Source organism: Orcinus orca, chromosome 2 (genome assembly GCF_937001465.1).
Source record: "Orcinus orca chromosome 2, mOrcOrc1.1, whole genome shotgun sequence".
Classification (NCBI taxonomy): Eukaryota; Metazoa; Chordata; class Mammalia; order Artiodactyla; family Delphinidae; genus Orcinus; species Orcinus orca.
Window position 1 is genome coordinate 475,848 of NC_064560.1, and position 16,452 is coordinate 492,299.

Genomic DNA, 16,452 nt, shown 5'->3' on the forward strand with positions numbered 1-16,452 from the left:
AAGAGGAGAGAAAACGCATGTCCACACAAGACTTGTACATGAATATCCACAGCAGCTTTGTTTGTAATAACCCCAAATGGGAAATAACTCAAAAGTCCATCAACAAGTGAAAGGATAGCCGAATTGTGGTATGTCCATACAATGGAATACTACTCAGCAATAAAAGAGTGAAGATTGATACATGTGAGAACAGGGATGAATACGAAAGCAATTAGGCTGAGTGAAAGAAGCCAAACAAAGAAATCAAGCACATACTGTATGATCCTATTTATGTTAAACTCTAGAAAATGCTAATCTACAAAAGCTAATCTATATTGATAGAAAGCAGATCAGTGGTTGCCCCAAGACAGAGAGGGGCAGGCAAGAAGCTTTACCAAGGGGTAGCAGGAAACTTGGTGGGATCATTACATTGATTTGGTAATGATGTAACGTGAGTATGTGTATGTACAATATATAAATACATACGTCAAAACTTACCAAATTGTATACTTTAATTATGTGCATGCATATGTCAATTACACTTTAATAAAGCTATTATATTTTTAAGTTAAAAAACAAAAATGAAATAAGGAAAATGTTTGGCATATGAATAATATTAAAGTTTAACAGGATAAACTAAAACCTAACTTACTGGAACCCTTAAGTAATCATAAATTTCTTTCTCACTTTAAAGGAAAAGTTCAAATACTGTAACAAGAAAAAAGTCAATCAGAAACAAGTCTGTATATGACTCTATGTGTGGTATTGTAATAAATTCAGTGAGGGCTTCCCTGGTGGCGCAGTGGTTGGGAGTCCACCTGCCGATGCGGGGGATGTGGGTTCGTGCCCCGGTCCGGGAAGATCCCACATGCCGGGGAGCGGCTGGGCCCATGAGCCATGGCTGCTGAGCCTGCGCGTCCGGAGCCTGTGCTCCGCAACGGGAGAGGCCACAACAGTGAGAGGCCCGCGTACCGCAAAAAAAAAAAAATTCAGTGATACCTAATAGTCCTAACTAAGTAATTTAATTGCATATCATCAAGTGAACTATTCCCAGCACTCCAGGGAATATCTGAAATGTGAGGAAAGTACTCAAAGCCATAAAGTTACATGAAGCGTCTTAATTAACCAAAAATATTATAGTTCAATCAAACATTATGTAGACTTGCATACGGACAATGAGAGCTCCTGAGTGATCTGAGCACCTAAAGTCCACTTACTTGACTCGAAAGCATTAGTGATATTTTTCTTGCTTCAAAAACCAAGGGGTGTGTGAGCTTCTGGGTTCATCTTCCGGTACTGTGGAGGCCACTATGCATGGTGAGTCTGGGAACAGCCAAGACGACCCTTTCAGCTCTACTCAAATTGACCCCCGCTTCTGTCACTCTGCCACTGCTGGGAGTACTCCAGGTTGCACCTTCCACAGTCTCTTCAATTTCCTGCCTTCCAGAAAGTTATGGTAGTTTTTACCTGCTTGGTATAGACGTTTGCGAAACAAACCCAATGTCACGAGGGGAAGGGAGTTTCCTGCTTCTTAAAGGTGCTCATCTTCCTTCTGTTTGATCACTTTTTCTGTCTTAGGAAAGGGCTTGTCTTGCTCAGTTTTTCTGCAACTTCTTCTATCACTCGTTCTATCACTTTCCTATGTTACAGTTTTGTTATAATTAGCAAATGACTTTGGAATATCTCCTAGATGTCTCATATTTTCGATACAGCTGCGAACAGCTCTGCTTCCATGTTCGCAAGGTTTTGTAATGACACAGACCCTGGGCTGATACTCTGGAGAAGGAAGTCTGTGTGAAACCATAGAGAGGGTAAGGACTGGATTATTCCTACCCATTGTACGCATCAGAGCAGGGGGTTTGTTAGTTCCTATAGAAGAGATGCTTGCCGGGAGAGCCTCTACCACAAGGATTATTTTTCATCATAACTGACGGCTTAGCAGTATTCAAACACAAACCCTTTGGAAACCTACTCTTCCTTTGGCTTCTAGGGCTCCTGGTTAACGGGCTGACTTCCTGAGTTTGCTTTGACAGTTCTTCTTCCTGGTTTACATGCTTCGTGAGTAAAAATGTAGACATTTCCCAGGCTTCTCTAAACTCCCAGCCAAAAAAATCTTATCCACCCTCATTCATGGCTTAATACCTCTCCAATGATACTTCCGGAATCTGCCCTCTCTCCTGTCTCTAGACTATGCTGTGGAACAAGAAAACCACTAACCACCTGCTGAGAACTTGAAATGTGGCCAGTCCAAATTGAGATGTATCGTAAGTGTAAAAACACACACCAGATTTTGAAGATTTAGTACCGAAAAAAGATAATGTAAAGTACTAGTATTTTATTATATTGATTCATGTTGAAATAATATCTTGGGTGTACTGGGTTAAATTAAATATATTACTAAAATTAATTTTACCTGTTTCTTTATCTTTTCTTTAATTGGGGCTACTAGAAAATATAATATTACACATGTGGCTCACATTACATTTCTACTGGATAGCATTGCTCTAGACCTAAAATTCAAACTGACCGTTTAAATGGAACACATTATGACCGATGTGAGGGGATACCTCACTGTGGTTTTGATTTGCATTTCTCTAATGATTAGTGATGTTGAGCATCCTTTCATGTGTTTGCTGGTAATCTGTATATCTTCTTTGGAGAAATGTCTATTTAGGTCTTCTGCCCATTTTTGGATTGGGTTGTTTGGGTTTTTTCTGATATCGAGCTGCATGAGCTGCTTGTAAATTTTGGAGATTAATCCTTTGTCACTTGCTTCATTTGCAAATATTTTCTCCCATTCTGACGGTTGTCTTTTGGTCTTGTTTATGCTTTCCTTTGCTGTGCAAAAGCTTTGAAGTTTCATTAGGTCCCATTTGTTTATTTTTGTTTTTATTTCCATTTCTCTAGGAGGTGGGTCAAAAAGGATCTTGCTGTGATGTATGTCCTAGAGTGTTCTGCCTATGTTTTCCTCTAAGAGTTTTATAGTGTCTGGCCTTACATTTAGGTCTTTAATCCATTTTGAGTTTATTTTTGTGTATGGTGTTAGGAAGTGTTCTAATTTCATTCTTTTACATGTAGCTGTCCAGTTTTCCCAGCACCCCTTATTGAAGAGGCTGTCTTTTCTCCATTGTATATTCTTGCCTCCTTTATCAAAGATAAGGTGACCATATGTGCATGGGTTTTGATGTAAAACATAAATAAATAAAATTTTAAAAAAATAATAAATAGAACACATTAGAAACTGGACTTAATTTATTCCAGACCCTCAAAACTGCTCCTTCTCTGTTACTACAGAATAAACACCAGTTGGCACTCACAGATACACTGCATAATGTCAGCTGCTACTGTTGAGGAAACTGTACAGGGAAAGAGCTAACTCTAGAATAAATTACTTATGAACAGGGTGACAGGACGACTCTGGTAATTGTCAAAGAACCTGTCCACATTGCTCACGGGCAGCTGCTGCAGGAATGTTTGCAGGACTAGGAAATAACTCTATACAGCTGTGCCTTGGTGTCCAAGGGGGATTGGTCCCAGGACCCCCAAGGATACCAAAATCCACGGATGTTCAAGTCCCTCATATAAAGTGATGTAGTATTTACATATAACCTACACACATCGTCCTGTGTACTTTAATTTTTTACTGAGGTATAGCTGATTTACAATATTATATTAGCTTCAGATTGTGACACAGTGATTCACAATTTTTAAAGATTATACTCCATTATAGTTATTATAAAATATTGGCTCTATTCTCTGTGCTGTACAGCAGATCCTTGCAGCTTATCTATTTTATACCTAGTAGTCTTGCCACTTTTAAATCCCCACACCTATCTTGCCCCTCCCCCCTTCTTTCTCCCCTCCACTTACCACTAGTGTATTCTCTGTTACCTGTGAGTCTGCTTCTCTTTTGTCGTATGCACTGGTTTCCTGCATTTTTCAGCTCCCACGCATAAGGGACAGCACACAGTGTTGCTCCTCCTCTGTCTGGCTTACTTCACTCAGCACAACGCCCTCCGAGTCCATCCATGTTGTTGCAAATGGCAGAATTTCATTCTTTTTCATGGCTGAGTAGTATTCCACTGTGTGTATATACATTGTGTGTGTGTATATATATATATCACGTCCTCTCATCCATTCCTCTGTTGATGGACACTTAGGTTGCATCCATATCTTGGCAATTGCAAATAATGCTGCTATGAACATTGGGGTGCATCTGTCTTTTCAAATTAGTGTTTTCATTTTCTTTAGATATATACCCAGGAGTGGAACTGCTGGGTCATACGGTAGTTCTATTTTTAGTTTTTTGAGGAACCCCCAAATTGGCTGCACCAATTTACATTCCCACCAACAGTGCCAGAGGGTTCCCTTTTCTCCACACCCTCTCCAGCATTTGATATTTGTGGTCTTTTTGATGATAGCCATTCTGACAGGTGTGAGGTGATATCTCATTGTGGGGTTTTTTTGGTTTTTTTGGGGGGATACGCGGGCCTCTCACTGCCATGGCCCCTCCCACAGGCCCCGGACGCGCAGGCCCAGAGGCCATGGCCCACAGGCCCAGCCACTCCGCGGCATGTGGGACCCTCCCGGACCGGGGCACGAACCCACGTCCCCTGCCTTGGCCACTGCGCCACCAGGGAAGCCCCTCATTGTGGTTTTGATTTGTATTTCTCTGATGATTAATGATGTTGAGCATCTTTTCATGTGCCTGTTGGCCATTTGTATGTCTTTAAATCATCTCTGGATTATTTATAATACCGAATACAATGTAAATGATATGTAAATAGCTGAAAATACAATGTAAATGCTATGCAAATAGCTGTAAATATAATGTAAATGCTATGCAAATAGCTGTAAATACAATGTAAATACTATGCAAATAGCTGTAAATACAATGTAAATGCTATGTAAATAGCTGTAAATACAATGTAAATGCTATGTAAATAGCTGTAAATACAATGTAAATGCTATGTAAATAGTTGCCAGCACATGTGGCAAATTCCAGTTTTGCTTTTTGGAACTTGCTGGAATTTTTTTTTCTGAATATTTTCGATCTGTGGTTGGTTGAATCTGCAGATGTGGAGCCCACCAATATGAAGGGCCGACTAAGCATTTGCCTAGAGAGGTGCTGTAGCATTTAGGAACAAAAATAGTCAGGGATTTGCCAAAGTAGTGGATACGGTTCATACGCATTTGAGGTCAGACATGTTAGCACAGCGTGACAATTCACTGCAGGGACCTTAACCCCCCTGATGGGCCACATATTTTCTTGCATTGTCGTAGCTAATGGAATCTTCCTCTTCACCTAGCCTGAAGACAGGAGTAATTTCTGACTCAACACTTTCCTTTATTCCCCATATCCAAGCAACTACCAAACCCCACTGGATTCTACCAACACCCACTACACTACATCCACATTTTTTACTTCAAAACCAAAGAAGGGACACAGATCCTTATGCTTCCCCGACAGCCGCCTGAGGGAGAGCCCACCATGAGGCCAGCCTCTGTTCGTGACAGAGTAGCCTACAGCAAACTTACAAGAATCGGTTCTTTACACTTATCCTCCAGTAGAAATAGCAGGTAGTCAGGAATGCCGATGGGCAAGACAGAGAGGCCCTCCACATACCCTTAGATGACCCGGGAAAGGGTCTCAAGGGCAACAAACCAAACTTTCTCTGTTTTTCTCTACCTGTCCCCTCACCCTCATCATTTTTATTGCTTTATTCTTTTATTTATATAAGCTGTGTGGGTGGGTGAACACAGTTTCAACAGTTTTCATAGCAGAATACAATCCATAAATGATTCTGGATTACCTACTGACTTGTATTAGGAGAAATAATTGAGAGTTGCACACATACCCGGCATATATGTCAAATGAATGGTAACACATAAACCTATTAAATTTGAAAACTTTCTGAGTAGTCTAGAAATTCTGCTCTTAAACTGACAATTGTCTAAGCATGTTACGTCAGACACTTTATCAGGCTACTTAAATTTATAGCTTCATTTCTTTAAAAGTCTTTAGGTTGTGCATATTAGATTGTCCTTGTTCAATAACAGAACGTATAATTTTAAATTAGAAAATCTTCTTTTTTGAAGTGTGAACATCATCACATAGAAGTGATGACATTTTTACCATTCCTTAGTAACTTGAAGTAAACATTCCAGTATATTTTTTTATAATTAACTTTAAAAAATTAGTGCTTAGTTTAAAAGGTGCTTTTTATGCCAGTTTTTTGCTTGAAAAAATTAATATGGCCTAACCTATGTGCTGAAAAAATGGATTTATAATGGAAAAGTTGACACATTTAAATGTAAACTGGGTTTAATTTCAGAAAAATTAACATCGTATTCTTCAGCTATAATAGGTTTAAAGGATAAATTAAAATAATGGCCTCAAAAAATTACCAACTGGCATTCTAAGAGTCATTCCTCCATAGATGTTTCATATTCAGCATGTGTAAGTTTGACAAGATATGATTAAGATTTTATTAGCTTTTGTCTAAAAGATCAAGCTAACTTTGGGTATACATTTCAAAATGTAAATGCAGCTGGCTGTCAGAGGCTCCAAACTGAGGTGACAGACAGTAAAATTACATTGTACAAGGAAACAAGCCACAGAAGAGAGCTAGAATTTGAAATCAATTTCTCCTAATACTTGTAAGCTGTTCATGTACTCTTAAGTATTTTTCTGTCTGTTGTCATCAAAACATTCCACTCAGAATAAGCTCTAGGTGGTTTCCAATGTATAGATATATCAAAGTCTACGTGCAGAAACTTTCCCACCTGGATATTAGTTAAAGGCAAAGAAAATTTGATGCACAGTTTTTTGTTGTTTTTTTTTTTAAAAAACATGTCTTTGAGTTGGTTCTTTGCTTGTGGTTAAGACTGGCAAGACTGTCTAGCTGCTGTTTGTCAGCTCCTTTGCTGTGCGTTTGGTGTCTGTATTTTATTATTTAAGTGCTAAGTAAATAAAATATTAAACAGAATTATGAATACCACTGATTATTCATGCACTATACATTTTCTTTAATCCAATTCAGATTATGGAACTTGTAATTATTTAACTGAGTTCACTTTATAGTTTTCAATTTAGAAAAATTCTGTCTCCACGCAACTTTTCTGCAGCACAAATCATGATAATGATAACACACGGCTCATTTGCAGCCGTGATGCAACAGGTGGGCAGTTTGGTGTGTTCAAATACCCCTTTAAGTAAAACCTTAACATCACTTAAGTTTCTTCCCAACCTACATTGACATAACTTGAACTAAACCACGAAGTTGGTCAACAGTACCTTCACTGCGCCATTCTCATGCATGGTGATGCAGTTATCGGCATCTTCTGAAAGCTGGTACAAGGCTTGGGCTGTCGCTCTGTGCACGTTGGTGTCATTTGATTTCAGGTACCGCACTAATGGAGCCACTGCCTTGTGCTCGCCAAAGGCCACTCTGTTTCTGCCCCACATACAGCAACGTGAAATGGCTTCTGCTAGATGACGTCTCAGTGTATCATCATTCTGCACAAGGAGAAGGGATTATGGCATGTGCATCATAATGACCCTGTGATACTGTTGCTCTAGGTGTTTATTACCCACTGGCTGCTCAGATGGTGTCTTGATGGGAACTAGTATTCTGGTGGGTCACCAATGCATCAAGGTTCAATCCTGCATTTTCTTTTTATGAACGGAGTGGAGTGCATGCAGGTAAAGGCGATCAGGTGTCTGGCATTAGTTATTTGCTCAAGGCTCAATTTCCTTTTGAGCAAGTCTACTCACAACACAGAGCTACAGATCAGCGAGTGGCCAAGTAATAAAAACAACTAAGGAATACTGGACACTCTTAAGGGAGCCTGCCAGATAACTGGGGGAAGTGGATTAACTCTACCTCTTCACCTTAGGAATACTTCCACATCAGGAATACACCTTGGTTCCCAAGAGGGAGAAGACAATGCAGCAGACGAGGACAGGTTTTGAGTCTGCCATTTTCCTTCTGTATTGTTTACACAGACCACATACTTCTTTCTGGATGTAATTACCTCATACAGATATAATACAACTGAATAACACCATAATTTTCTGTCTATTAATTGTACTGTTCTCTCGATTCAGGTCACAACTTGGTGTCCTTAACTGAAACTGGCAGATATTCTCAGGAATTTAGTATTAGACTGGCCCAAAAGTCTTCTAGACCAAGCAGGCTTCCAATCATTGAATTTCTGCTCCACGACTTTTCTGCCAAGTTCAAGCTATGCTCAAATACCTCTGGTCATGGTGAAGTCATTATCTCTCAAGCCTGCTTGTTCTATCTGGCACAACTCTGGGTAAACAATACAGCGATTGCCAAAACCTTCTAGCTCAAGAATGCCATCGACCCAAGCTTGCTAAGCTGGGAGAGGAGCATTTAACTTCTGAAGTTGGCATGAACAATTACCTTAAGGCTCGTAGTAATGGCGATGGTGATGATTTCAGTTTGAAATATACTTTCACGTTTATTAGTCTCAGAGAAACTAAAATGAATTCACTAAAATCTCATACCTCACAAGTGACAGATATTAAACTTGAATCCAGGTCTCTGGATTTTAAGCTCATTGTTTTTGCTACTACACCGTGATATCTTATGACAATATACATTTTGAAATAAAAAGATACATTACTTACTGTATTTGCTAGTTTGGACAATAAAGGGACAACTCCATGGTCTGTGATAACAGCTAAATTTTCTTGGTCTTTTGCTATATTGGTAATAGCAGCACATACACTCGCCAAAACTTCTTTATTATCTGATTTCAGTAAATTGACAACAAGTTCCAAACCACCAACAAAGGAACGAACCATCTCTCCAGCATCCTAGATAACAATAAAAATAAAGATGATATCAAAAATAAACCTATGTTTAGCATTTTTTAAAAAGCACAAAGTAATGATAAGGCTGTGAGGTATACCTTCGGCGTGAAAAACATTCAATTTATATGTCATATAAATATTTACATGTTATGTTATACACACATACATACATGTATGTATGTACGTACAACACATACACAGAGACAGGTCCGTTTCCACAAATGTGTATTGAACAACTATTACGTGAAAGTCACTGTGATAACTACTGGGGATATAGAAGTTAACAAAACACATTGAGTCTTATTATTGCAGTAGTTATGTTCTATTAAATCATCACAGAAACAGAATTAGCTAATACTGAACCATTGCTACTAGGGGAGATACAGGGCTAGCTTCCAGCAAGCCTCTGGTCACATTGTCACGAACTGATCAAAATATAACCTTGTTTTATGTGTGCTTCTGTTTAAAGACATCTCATTTCATATGCGTTAATTCATTAACATTGAACCCATAGACAATACACTGTAACTCATGCCTGAATGAAGCTTATCTAGCACATGTATTTTCTCCATAAGGCACATCACAGCTTTCTTGCACTTAGGAACACTAGACTGCACTTCAGTACTATGCATGGGGGCCATTTTCAACAGTGAAACCAACAAAAAACACAAAAATGTGGAAAACGCGGCACTAAGCAGACTGCACAACAGAGGCTTGTTGATGGTCCAAGGGCGGAGACAAGCGCGCAGAGCGTCCGCTTGCTCAACCCCCACTGAGAGTGCGTGTCGGGCAACTTAAAATTTTACTTTTCTGTGCATGTCCAAGAATGACTGAGAAAGTGCCCTGAGTGCTGATTTGGGAGTTACAAAAAATGTGAGCAAGCAGGTGACTCCCCAGATAGAATCCGTGAACAACGTGGACTGACCGTGAACACTCTTCAGCCACCACGTCGCTACAGTCTAGTGGGGAAGATGGGCACTGAAGCTACAAGCAGACCGAGTAGCGTTAATGGGGAAGAGGGAAAGACACTACAAATACGTGTGCGAGGGACTCGTGGCTGGTGTAAAGATTCAAGGAGTGCCCCTCCACCATGACGTTTGCCAGCTGAGACCTCAGGGGCGAGGGGTTGTCCAATGTGAAGGGGATTCTGGGTGAGGGACCGAGAGTGGGGGACAAGGTACTTTTTTCTGGGTCAGGATGGTTAGAGCATGAAGTAGGAGAGGGAGAACGGGAGGCCGTAAGGCTCGCTTCGGCGGCATGCGAAAGCCGCTGAAGAGGCTTGTAACTGTGTGGGGAAGCAGCAGAGGCGACTTTCTCCATTTTGCCTCTCGGGAGGTCCCTCAGGATTGCAGCGTGGGGGCAAAGAATGGTGCTGGGGACTCAGGCTGTTTCACAAGCTCAGGTAACAGGTGGTGGTGGTTGGGAGGAGGTGATGGGCCAGCCTGGAGAGAAGGGTGTGGACTTGTGAGGGTTCACTGGAGAAGATAAGGACGAGTGACTCAATTCCCATGCTTCTGACTTGCCCTAGTGGTGTTGATAATGTTGGAAAGTGGGGTTTTGTTTTGTTTTCTTGGTGTGGGAAAGGGTGGTGTTAGGTAACAGAAGAAGTACCCACAAGGCATTTAAGTGGAGGGTTCCACTTAAGGAGCCAGTTGGCTTTGCGGCTCTGGGGCTCAGGAGTGAACACCAGGCTAGAGGTAGAGACTTGGAAGTCATCAGCATAAAGACCGTAACTGAGGTAGTAAGTGAGAAAAAGCGGGCTTTCTGTCCCGGTATGGCCATGTGGGCAGAGACAAGGAATTTGTCAGAGGAACCTGGAGATAGATGGCGAAACAGAAACCCCACCTCCCCTGGTGTTGGACAGCGGCTGCGTGATGTCCACCAATTATCTGGCTCCGTGGTTTTCTCAAACAACAGAAATTCACATCTTTTGAGTATCAACTATATGTCAGGCACTTTGTGCATAAATTATCTCAGTTAAACCTCCAAATAACCATGCAAAGTAGATACTGTTTTTCCATTTTTGATTTTAAAAACTGAGGTTCAAAGATGTTGAACCTCATAAACTAGATTGTATCACTCATGACGGCAGGGGCCATGCCTTAGTAAACTCCATGATCCTAATAAATCATGAATCTGATCTCCTCATCCCCATACCTCCCCAGTCCTTCCATAGCTCCCCCACCCTTAGGATAAAATCCCAACTCCACACATGCTTTACAGCCCTTCCCAGTGCACCCCTGGGTTCCCTGCCTCGCCCTCCCTAGCTTGAGCCCCCTTCCCCAGCCCCACACACACCCTAAGCCAGTGGCTCCCCAGAGGAGCTAACAGCCAGAATCTTGAAATGTTCTCTGAGAACGTAGTTCAGCAAGTCTGGGCTGGGGCCTATAAAAAAAAAATCTGATTCTTTAAAAACCCTCCTGGTGAGTCTGAACTTCAACCAGTATTGGAAGCACTGTTTATGCATTAGTCCTTCGTTTTGCGTCCTCAGATGTGCTGCCTGCGTGTCTCCTTGCCTTTGCACATGCCCTTTTGTCTGCTTTCCTATTGGCTTGGGGATTCCTACACATCCTCAGCTACTAGCTAATGTGCCATTTTCTTCGGGAAGCCTTTCCTGAACCTCAAGTCTGAGTTAAGCCGCTCCTCCTATAATACCTGGTTCTTCTCTGTTTATTTTTTTATTTTTAAATTTATTTATTTTATTTATTATTTATTTTGGGATCTCAGTTGCTGCGTGTGGGCTTTCTCTAGCTGCGGTGAGCAGGGGCCACTCTTTGCTGGGGTGCCTGGGCCTCTCATTGTGGTGGCTTCTCCCATAGAGGAGCATGGGCCCTAGGTGCGTGGGCTTCAGTAGTTGCAGCACATGGGCTCAGTAGTTGTGGCTCACGGGCTCTAGAACGCAGGCTCAGTAGCTGTGGCGCACAGGCCTAGCTGCTCCGCGGCATGTGGGATCTTCCCGGACCAGGGCCCAAACCCACGTCCCCTGCATTGGCAGGCGACTCTAAACTACTGTGCCACGAGGGAAGTCCCTCTTCTCTGTTTATAATACTCTATGCGGTATTAGCTTATCTGTTTGCCTTTGACCTTGAACTGTAAATTCCAGGAGGGCAGGGACTCTGTCTGTCTAGCTCAGTGTTGTATGTCCAGTGCCTAAGCCAGTTTCTAACAGTGAGTACATGCTCAATTAACATTTATTGAATTTGATTACATGCAAACTTGCAGCTATGGAAGGAAAATTTTCACTGAGGGTATAACAAACCAAACTAAGCTTCTAGGAAATGATGAAGGAAGGGCCTAAGTCAGGTTCTTCCCAATTTTAAGGGCAAAGCATCTTTGTCCACAACATGTTGCCTCTCCTGATTGCTAGGTGAGATGGTATCAGCAATACTGGTGGGCTTGTTCTCAATGTCAAATTTAAATATAATTTCTGATAGTTAGGACACACTTCCTAATTCTGATGTATCAATAAAATTATTTTGAAAATATTTAATTGCCAGTTTTTCTAAAATTCTACAATAAAGGTTTTTAAGTAACACAAAAGAAATTATCTTTCTACATTGTCACCTTATTACACTTCTGTGCTTCAGGATGCAAGCAAACCAGAAGATTATAAATGTGAATTTATTAACCTCTGGTCAAACGTCCAACTTAACTTAATTCAAATTACTCTTTGAGGTAGTACTTGGTAGTGGTAGTTGTAGTAGTATTTCCACCTTATAGATGAGAAAAACCTCAGAGAAATGAACTAATATGTGAAAAGAAAACTGATAAGTGGTAGAAGTGGGATTTGAATCCAGATATGCCCAACCTTTTCTAAGTGATGTTATATGCATCAATAATCTAATAAATTTAGCAATTATATAATTATCTAACAATTTTTTCTTGAGAAAAAAACTGGAGGAATTCCTGAAAGATGATGGTGGGCATAGTTTTTGAATCTCCCTATGGAAACAGAGCAAGTATTATAGCAAAACAAAAAAGGGACAACACATACAACAATATTCAGCAACTAGATATCTACACCAACCCCCACGTACAAGCTGATCAGGACAAGTTACCGAGCGCTACAAAGCCCACATGCTCTAAGAAACTCTGAAATCTGCAGGGGAAAAGCAAAGGGAAACTAAATTGCCATTAGGTCACATTGGAAAGCTCAGGAACAGCAACAGAAGCTGGGAGCTGACTTCTCAGGCTCTGATGGATGGATAAAACTAAAAGGACACACAGGTATGATGGTGCTAGAATGTTCTATAGGTCTGAGTCCCATGAATTCTTAAAACTGAAGCTTTGTCACAGGACAAAGCCAGCACTGAGGAGAAACTACTGGGGTTGCATCCTAATTGAACAAGGCAAGGGTAACAGGAAGAAGAGAAGAGAAAGTCCAGATAAAAAGAGGGCAAGAGAGCACAGGAGTCTGAGCCTACTCTCCATCACTGTGACAGTAGCAGACATGGCATCCTAAGAGCCATGAAATTAAAAATGCTACCCTGGCCCACATCTCTCTCCTAAAAGACCATGAAAACTCATTTCAATTAAAAATGCACTATGTATAAAAAGACCACAGTCAATTTCCATTTGGAGTTACTACAAGAAAAAAATGAAAAAAAGAAAATCATAGAAAGTATGATTAGAATTATTAAAGCTCACAAATTAGGTGATTAGTAAAAACCCATTTTTAAAGATCCATAAAAATTTAGAAATAAAATTAAAATTAATTTTGGAAATAAAGAGCAAACTAGAAGTAACACAAGAATGAATAAACAAAATGGGAAATATCTTTAAATAAACAGAAGATGTGAAAACTCCAAAATGATGGAAAAAGAGCTCACAAAAACTTCAGGAGAACAAACAGGCAGAGAAGATCTAACATATGTACAGTAAGAGCCCCCAAGAAGGAAACAAAGCAATACAAGAGAGCAAAATTTTAAAAACTGTAATCCAAGAAAACTCTCTCCTGAAATAAATAAAACCTGAGAATATATTGAAAGGTCACTCAATATACCAGGGAAAACTGGCCCAGAATTGGCTAACATAAAGACAAATACTAGTACAACTGCTGGACAGTAATAAAACAGAGAAAGATTCTTTGGTCTTCCAGGCAAAAAGACCAAGGCACCTCTAAAGAAAATAATAAGCTATTATCCTTAGACTTTCCAACAGCAATGGTTTATGCAAAGGAAAAGAAAGTAACACGTGTGAGCTACTCAAGAGAAAATGTGAAGCAAGGTTCTAACTTCCAAAAGTTTGAAGCCCAATGACCTTCAAGGATAAAACTGTTATAAACATGGATGACTTCAGGGAGTGATGCTAACACAGGCCCTTCCTGAGGCACCTACTTGGGAATGAGTGTCAGACCTCCAAAAAGACTAGAAAGACGTTGACAAAGGGACAGAAGATTTCTTAAAATCCTTTACTGGCTTCATTTCCTTCAGGATCAGGTCTAAATGACATTCACGTATTTTCCCAACCTCTTCTTTCCCATACTCTTTTGCATAAGCTTTATTCCGGCCTCTAGGATTATTGCTGTTCCCAACGTACCATGTTCTTTTATATCTTTGACCAAGTTATTTTCTTTACCTGGAGTTTAGCCCTACCAAACTACAAACTCCTACTCAGTTCTGAAAACTCTGACTCATCTTTTAATAGCAGCTTAAATAACAGCTCCTCCATGAAAATTTCCCCACTCCCCTTCTCAGTGTTGGTCACCCCCTGCCTTCCATATTCTTTTCGATGGTTTTGTCCAAAAACCTCATCCTCTCGTGTTTGCAAAGTCTTTTTTTGCAATATATTCTTTTTATATGTTATTTAATAAATATATGACTATATTTTCACATATAATAGAATTTTAATAAAGATAAATCAAATAAAACAACTATATTTTAGATAGAATTTGTAATCAGTTTTAGTTATTTTTAATTAATTTTTATTGGAGTATAGTTGCTTTACAATGTTGTGTTAGCTTTTACTGCACAGCAAAATGAATCGGCCAAGTCTTGATCTTGTTTGGTTGTCTAGTTCTCACAGACGAGCATCAGGAGAGGGCGTCTCTAACCCCAGAGGCCTAAATCTGTCCTCGAAGTCTCCTTCCCCTTGCCAATGATTTGCTTAGGGGTGGCCTAGATATGGCCCAGTTGTGGCTAATGACTTCTGAGATGACAACTCAGAAATCTTCTGGAAAAGTTTTCCTATTTATAACAACACTGAGAATGGCAGAACAGAAAGAGGACAAGAGCCTGGTCCTTGAAGACACCGTTGAGCTGTTGAATCAGCTCATCCTAAAATCCGATTTGGCTATTGAAAACCAAAGGCATCTGTAGCTGTTTACTTTTCATCATACTGCAATGATTTTCTCATGGGTCCTCTCCCCATTAACGTGTGAGTTCTTCAAGAGCAGAGACACCTGGTCTTGTTCTTTGACTCTCACTTGGGATGTTGTCTGGTGTCTGCCACTCAGAGGACTTTCAATAAATGTTTGCTGAATTATGAAAAAATAAAGGGAATAAAGGGACTATAACTTTAAGATACTTAACCACAATCACAAGCACTAAAAAGAAAAGAGCGTTAGCTCTGTAAGACGGAGTGTAAATGCATCCGATCACTTAGCTTCCCATTCTAGTGACTTCCTGGTTCTCTCACGGCTTTATCAGTGGATCCCGTGAGCCACAGCACTGGGGCAGCGGGGGGAAGAGTAACGAGAGTGATCGCACCTGCCTCTGATCCAAGAACTTCCTGAGGTGCGTGGTAAGAGACCCAGCGAGCCAGTGTCAGCGAGGTCGTGGGCGTGGCTCACCAAGGTCTCCTAACGTTTCTAATCTGTGGGACAGTGAAGTGTTACACTCAAGCCTACAAGCCCCTCCAAAGTTTATTTGTTTTGAAGGTGAGATTCTTTCTTTCTTTCTTTTTTCCTTTTTAGCTTTAAAGATTTTAGACACATGACTTCTTGCCTCACATAGTTTCTCTGGAAAGGAAGACAGTATATTTGAGGATGGAAAAAGTAATTATTCCACCAAGACTGTCTTTCACTAAATGCTAAGCAGCTGGGAAATCCACCACATTTACCACTTTCTCATGTGTCTTAATAACTAGTCTTTGCCAACTTCACCACTGGTACAATATGGGTTATAGACAATTCAAATACTTACCTGTAATGGAAAAATCTTTAATAATAATAATGATAATAGTAATAATAGTAATAGTGAAAAAAAGAAAGAGAAAGACAAATACCATATGATATGACTTATATGCGGAATCTAAAATATGACACAAATGAACTTATCTATGAAACAAATACAGAATCACGGACATAGAGAACAGACTGGTGGTTGCCAGGGGGAAGAGGTTGGGGGAAGGATGGAGTGGGAGGATGGGGTTAGTAGATGTGAGCTTTTATATATAGAATGGATAAACAACAAGGTCCTACTTTATAGCACAGGGAACTATATGCAATATCCTGTGATAAACCATAATGGAAAAGAATATAACAAAAGGAATGTGTATATATATATATATATATATATGTGTGTGTGTGTGTGTGTGTGTGTATATATAACTGAATCACTTTACTGTGCAGCAGTAATTAACGTAACATTGTAAATCAACCATACTTAAATAAAAATAAATAAGTAATA

The 16,452-nt window shown here is 40.2% G+C and overlaps 1 protein-coding gene across 1 annotated transcript in view; it reads right to left on the bottom strand.

Annotated features, from left to right (window-relative positions):
* ODAD2 (outer dynein arm docking complex subunit 2) overlaps positions 1 to 16,452 on the bottom strand; it is a 303,897-nt gene that overhangs the window by 115,251 nt on the left and 172,194 nt on the right. The window contains exons 21-22 of the mRNA XM_049705317.1: positions 8,639 to 8,827; positions 7,277 to 7,498 (exon numbers count right to left, since the gene is read on the bottom strand). Of these exons, the coding sequence (XP_049561274.1) occupies positions 7,277 to 7,498; positions 8,639 to 8,827 (411 nt within the window). The remainder of the gene's footprint in view (positions 1 to 7,276; positions 7,499 to 8,638; positions 8,828 to 16,452) is intronic.